General features: G+C 37.2%; 1 protein-coding gene across 1 annotated transcript; it reads right to left on the reverse strand.

The window, feature by feature from the left end:
• Positions 1-155: 155 nt before the first annotated feature.
• Positions 156-6,726, reverse strand: LOC311296405 (uncharacterized protein). Its single transcript, XM_084418128.1, has 7 exons — positions 6,601-6,726; positions 6,317-6,484; positions 5,458-5,763; positions 3,820-3,879; positions 3,262-3,335; positions 3,081-3,124; positions 156-843 (listed from the first exon to the last, which is right to left on the reverse strand). Exons 3-7 carry the CDS (start codon positions 5,681-5,683, stop codon positions 795-797), a joined length of 453 nt encoding a protein of 150 aa, XP_084274254.1. The 5' UTR covers positions 5,684-5,763; positions 6,317-6,484; positions 6,601-6,726; the 3' UTR covers positions 156-794.

Genomic DNA, 6,726 nt, shown 5'->3' on the forward strand with positions numbered 1-6,726 from the left:
TTGGTAGGACAACAGTTCACATTATTTTTAATTATGGTACGATTACTCAACACATTATGTTATGTAGTTTTACATATATTTTAAAAAAAATTAAATTGTTATTTCCCAAATTTGTCAATCTTTATGTAAAAAAGCTTTATATAGTTGTATAACAGGTTGCCATTTAGAATCATGGTGCTGTATGCGAAGGCATTTCCATTGTTTGACAGATGAAATGTGTAGGCAAAATATGTGATCAATTAATTAGTGTGGATGATTGATATGTTTGGATAGCCCAACACTGACAGGACATCATGTGTTATTCATAGGAGACAGTATGGTTTCTATATAGAGAAAAGTTAAGGATCAAAAGCTACAAATGTTTATTTTATTTTTTATAAAACTATTCTCTGAATAAATTCCCATATATATTTTATGTTGTCTTGGATGCTCATATAATGAAGTGTACAATTCAATAAATAGTGTGTCTGAAAGTAAAGAACAAATTCATTCCTCAATGTTTTATTGATGAAAGCACAGTAAACAACGACAAATCATAACTAAACTCGCTCATAACTGACAATAATTGGAGTGCAAAACATGAAAGTTTTAATACCCAATATAAAGTGCAAAATTAAATACACCTGAAAGAGGCAATGAAAGGGTCCAGTCGCAAGAAGCGTTTATGTTCACAACAGTAAAAAGAAAGAAAGAAAGAAAGAAAGAAAGAACGAACGAAAGAAAGAAAGGCAAACTATTACACCAAAAAAAACATAACAGTGCTCCAGCACCTTCTTGGGAACCTGATGGGATCACTAACAAGTGTCCATATCCGCCACCCACTCCAATGGCCACTTCTTTCCACTGTAACACAATAAGGAAATATGCAATTAGATGTTTTGGTTCTGCAGATGAACTGTAGACACAAAGACACACATTAAGACCCCTGTAGCTGTTTTCCAATCGCTGTGTTTTAGTGGGGTTTCATTACATCACAGTAGGCTAATGCTAGTCAACTACAATGCAAGGAAAGCCTTAATTGTTATTTTAAGACAATAAAATCCTATAATCTGTTATGTGTGTGACATGAATCACTGTTTGGTGTGCACAATACTCCAAAGTGTTTTACATGTTTGGTAGGTTTATCTTCACTTATGAAGACTGACTGAGCCAACGGCTCCGTTTTAGAGAAATTCTATTTAAAAAAAAATACTGTTTGTTTTCTTAGTAACTCAAAAATGAGGAATGTGAAGTCCACATTTTACTGTACGACAACATATGTGACAAATGAAGATCACAAGCTGACACTAAATATATTGATCCAGGTATTAAGTAAGGCAGTGATGTTGTAACAGACAATTTCTTTATCTCTGTATTGTAGATTTATGAGAATGAGGTCCTAAAATGAAAAATGTCACCGATTACATTACTTTTGAGAAACTTAATTAAAAATGAGCTCCAATGTAACTACACGGGGCATATAAGCCATCCGCAAGGTAACAGTGAATTCAATGTTTTGAGGCAACAGGTCATGTCTCCTTTGCTTTTATTATGTTCCCTTAGGTGCAATTATAGTATTACTATAGTTTTTTTGGACAAAAAACGTTTAAAATTGAGTGATTTATGACCTTTTCCCACCCTGTTTCTCATCCTCTGATTCAAACAGTCTGTTTTGGGGGTGTTTCCCCTTTAAGAGTTCAGTGTTAACGCCCACTGTTATAATTGGCTAAGGTCAGTGCCTATGCATCAATTGTTAACGCCCCCTTGTCAAAACGTGCGGATTTTGCGGAGCTGTGTTTACCGTTACCATAGTGACGGGTGATGCGTGCGAGGCGATGGCGATTGCAATGATGTTTGAGTCGTAATCAGAAGAAATGAACCATCAACACAACTAAGAATGCATCAGCCCGTCCACATAGAAAGTGTGAAACTATTTTGTCAGTTTGACAGCCTACATCTTTTAATAGTCTACGGGGCATGAACATGACGGTCATGAAAACAATAAGTAGGCTAAACTAAGTAAAAACACGGTGATTATTCATAATGAATTAAACTGCAATTAACGTTTTAAAAAAGTTTTAAGTTTTAAATAGCCTACATTACTTACAGTTTGCGTCGTCGTTGTTGAGCCCAGAATAGTCCACACGGCCTTATCTTATACAAAGGTTTTCTGGCAAAGCCAGCATCATACTGCGATTGTTCTCAACTGTCACTCATCCTTGAAATGTGGAGAACACACACTTAAATTAACACTGCCGTGACTGGGACGTCCGCAAAAAATAAACTGCATCCATCTTCCCCTGACGTCTGGATCTTTCAGCAGCGTATATTATTCAAACATGTTGTTTGTCCACAGCCAGGAACAGCACATCTGCGTGACATCGCAATCTTCTTGTAAACAGACCCACTCGCTGCACGTCGACTGAACACATGTGAAGCGCATGACAGATGCGATGATGAAATGAGGCGTAGTTATCTTGCGCTTGAAGCGTAGTTGTCTACGCTGGAGGCGGTCATATGCAAACGACTGGTACGTCACTTCGTACCGTGACGTCACTTCATACCATGGATCCAGAACGAGCTGTATTTAGAGCTTGATTAAATAAATTATTCGTTTATAATGGGGAGGACGTCTTAAGCTATGAAACTTGCAGGACGTTTTAATGGTACAAAGACCTCTTATATACCAAAAGATCAAGGCAGATTTGGTTTCTCATGTCATGACCTCTTTAAGAGAAAAAACTAAATACAGTGTCTTAGTAAGGTGTTGGGCCACCAAGAGCCACCATAACAACTTTCTGGACTGAAGCTGTTATGGTTTTGGACACCACCGTCATCAAAACACCAAATGAAAGCATATATTTTGGACGAATGGAGCTCCCCAGATTTCAGAGACTTAGAGAATCTATGCCAACGAACATGAAACTCTTCTGGTGGCACGTACTAGCCCAACACCTTATTAAGACACTTTGTGTTGGTAATAATAATATATTTATGAACTACATAGACAAATCTTACCTTAATCTTACCTAACATATGTCAATAGTTTGTGCATGTTAAAATGAATTGGCTATGTGTTACCCATGAGAAGTCGTACATACCAGAGTTTGCATGGCTCCCACTCCACTTGCTTCCATTTGTGGCCCTAAAAATAGTGAGACCTTTTCAGTTTCAAATATTTGCCATGTTTAGCAGTTATACCAATCACCAATACTTTTTCAAGACCATTACACCAATAAATGACCATTATGTAGCCTGTATAGTGTTTTAGTGGTATTTAACCTTGATAACTCTGTATTTGGCAACCCTCTTCACAGGGTAATAATCCCGGCTCCCTGTCACTGTATGTCGGCATTCTGAAAGGAAAAAAATATTATTCACACAAAGCTTAACACTACAATAAACAAGCCATTATAGAATGATAATTAAGATAGCATGGGTTGTACTTAGTTATAGTTTTCATATTGTAGTTATTATGGAACAGAAGTTGTATTGAACACTGGTAATTTACTGTAATCAACACAAACTGTAGGGTCGGGCAGTTGTGATAAATATATTGGCAAACAAAGACAAGTTAAATCCATGAATTCAAATGAATCTCCATTGTGCTGCCTGGGAGTTGTTAATCGCTTTCTCATAGCAGAGACTAACATGCTTTTGACTGTGAAAACCAAAACCAAAACCAAAAAATGTATGTTACTTTCTGACTATGTATGCTGTTACGTTGCCAGATAATTGCCAGAAGACTGTAGCTAGATACTGCAGCTCATACTCATCCATTTTGTGGCATTCAGTCCACACTCCTATACAGAAAGCTGGACAAGCAGTACATCAACACACCTTTCCTTTTATTTGGCCGCACAGTAGCGGGAGCAGGGCAGCCTCCTTCCACAACTTCATCTGTTAAACACAGGGAAACATTTAAAATATGTAAAAGATATTTAAGCACAGTTTATAATGAACACTGGGCTTTATTTGTCCAAATGTCTTTCCATGAACAACTAAAACTTTGTTTCAGGGATTGAAGGCAGCACACGGTGAGCACTTGATACATAAATGATGCATTATGGGTGAATTATTCCTTTAAGGATAACCAGGTCCTGCCATTAGCAGGCTAAAGCCGCTGAAGGACTTGTACAATCAGTTTGGAATAATGTCATCACAGTGAAGTAATCACAGCTGAAAATAGCCTATCATTCCACAACTTTATAACCTTGAATAGACAGTTAGATCTTGCAAATCAATTTCCATCAAAGTGCCTAATTAGGGTTGCACGAAATTGACAAAATGTGATATTGGAATATTGATCATGAATATTGTGATAACGATATTAATTTAGATATTCTTAAACATATGTAAAAACACAAAAATTGATTGGCCCCATTTCTGATATTTTTCGCCTCCGATCTCCATAGTTTTGTTGTGTCCCAGAGCCGCACTCATCATGTGGTGTTCTATAGGGTATGCAACTGGCCAATGAAACGATTACTCTATAGGGTATGCAACTGGCCAATGAAACGATTACTCTATAGGGTATGCAACTGGCCAATGAAACGATTACTCTATAGGGTATGCAACTGGCCAATGAAACGATTACTCTAAATCGAAGACAACTAAGCCACACAGTCAAAGGACGCATCTCTCCACAAAATAAACGAAATACTGCATACTTTCTGCAACATTTTTATATGATATTGCAATAATGATACTGAGTGAATATATTGTGCACCACGAATAGGAAGACACCAAAACACCCAAACAATGTCCTAAAATATGGGCAAACACAGGCATTATTGAAGTAATGAACTGCAGCAGTTCATGGAATCTGATGAGAGGTTCTGATCATATAATCGGTTTAAAATGTATATTCAGTGGTGGCCAAAATCATTAGAACGGTTAGATGTTTTAATGTTTTAAAAGAAGACTTCCGGTCTCCAAGGATTTATTTGATCCAAAATACAGCAAAAAACAGCAATATTGTGAAATATTTTTACAATTAAAAAAAACTGTTTTCTATTTGATTATATTTTTAAACGTAATTTATTTCTGTGATCAAAGCTGCATTTTCATCATCATTAGTCTTCAGTGTCACATGATCCTTCAGAAATTATTCTAATATCATGATTTGATGCTCAAGAAACAATTATATATATATATTTCTTGAGCATCAAATATATATATATGCATTTGGCAGAAGCTTTTATCCGAAGCAACTTACAGTGCATTTACAGGGACAATCCCCCTGGAGCCCCTGGAGTAAAGTGCCTTCACTGCCTTGCTCACGGACACACTGTGTAATTTATTATCATTATCAATGTTGAAAACAGTTGTGTCATTTTTTTTTAGGATTATAATAATAATAAATGTTTCTGGACTCTGAATTTGTTTACAGTTTCACATTACACAAAGTAAGAGTATTGTTTTGTGGGGCGTACAACTTATTTTCAATACTCTTCATATAGCTCCTTTTTTGCTTACCTTTTTCAAGAGAAACTGGGGAGGCTGCTGAAGGCCCTTCTGGGGAGTGGGGTCTGTTCCCCAGGTTCTGGGACAGCTGCTGCTGTGGTTGTACTGAGGGTGCTAAAAGGGACACTGACTGTCCAATTGGGGACTTCGGTGGTCCAATAAGTGCTGCTGGGGGTCCCGTTGGAGCTGTTGGGGGATTAAGCAGGGCCACTGTTTCCTGTTGATCTGGTGTGACCATTGGTGGTCCTGTTGGGGGTTCGACTGGGGCTGCTGATGAAGGTTCATTGAGTTGTTCTGCAGCAACTTGTGGGGTCCAGCCTACATTGTAGAAGTACAGAATTATTTAGAAAACATTGATCGACCTTTTTCACAAATTTACGTCATTTTATAGAACAAACATCTAATCGATTAATTTAAGGGGAAAAAAACGACAGTAGAAATAATGGTTGGTTGCAGCCGTAGTAGCAAAAAGAGATGTGTATAGACCTAACAAGTGCTGTTCTACCAAACTACTTCTACCAAGCAGTATTGATTTAATAGGTGAATGTTCTGAAGACATGTGATGGATGTTTGAGTTAGTCTGGTGGTTGACCAATTGTGCCATTTTTTTCTACTGGAATTTTGTAATTAAAATTATAGCATGGCTAATTACCTTGTCTTCCAATTCAATGTCATAGTTCGTTATAAACAAACAAATAATAAAATATAGGCTATCGTGAAGTTACTCTGCTAGGACCAGTTTTAATTGTAAGCGAAACCCATCAATGATAATCTGAATGATCTATTAGTCAAGAGAAGGCAACCACAGCCTTACCTGTGACAGCATCAAATACAGGACAATTAAAAAAATAAAATAACAGAAATTTCTTACCTTGAATAACAATATCATACAGGCCCTTAATTCTTTTGAGGCATGTATGTGATGTCACATTCAGCTGACAGCGGGGTGCCAAAACCTCAGACACCCAAGCATTCGGCTGTTTTCCAGGCTTGGACAAAAGTAAAACCCCCTTAATCCCAGTGCCTGCAATTCTTCAAGCTAAAAATACAAGGACACACACATACAAAGTAACATGTATTATTTGAAAATATATATAGCAACATTGGAAAATAACCTGCGTAACCTGCATAAAAACAATGAAAGCAATCGCATACCAACAACACAGCTTCACCCTGGATATGAGAGGTGGTGCGATGTTGTTTCTGCATATCCACCCAGCTCTCCCTCTTCTGATCACATTGTTTTAGTGTTTTTTTTAGCCTCAGCTTATGTGGCTGTTC

This window comes from Rutilus rutilus (assembly GCF_951802725.1).
Source record: "Rutilus rutilus genome assembly, chromosome: 1".
NCBI classification, from domain to species: domain Eukaryota; kingdom Metazoa; phylum Chordata; class Actinopteri; order Cypriniformes; family Leuciscidae; genus Rutilus; species Rutilus rutilus.

Bases quoted from the DNA above. Each gene is read 5' to 3' on its own strand.
- LOC311296405 (XM_084418128.1), bottom strand. From the start codon at position 5,683: ATGGTCACACCAGATCAACAGGAAACAGTGGCCCTGCTTAATCCCCCA. The intron at 3,125-3,261 runs GTTAAATACCAC...CACTATTTTTAG, and splicing joins CCAAATACAGAGTTATCAAG to GGCCACAAATGGAAGCAAGT. The intron at 844-3,080 runs GTATGTACGACT...ATTGTGTTACAG, and splicing joins TGGGAGCCATGCAAACTCTG to TGGAAAGAAGTGGCCATTGG.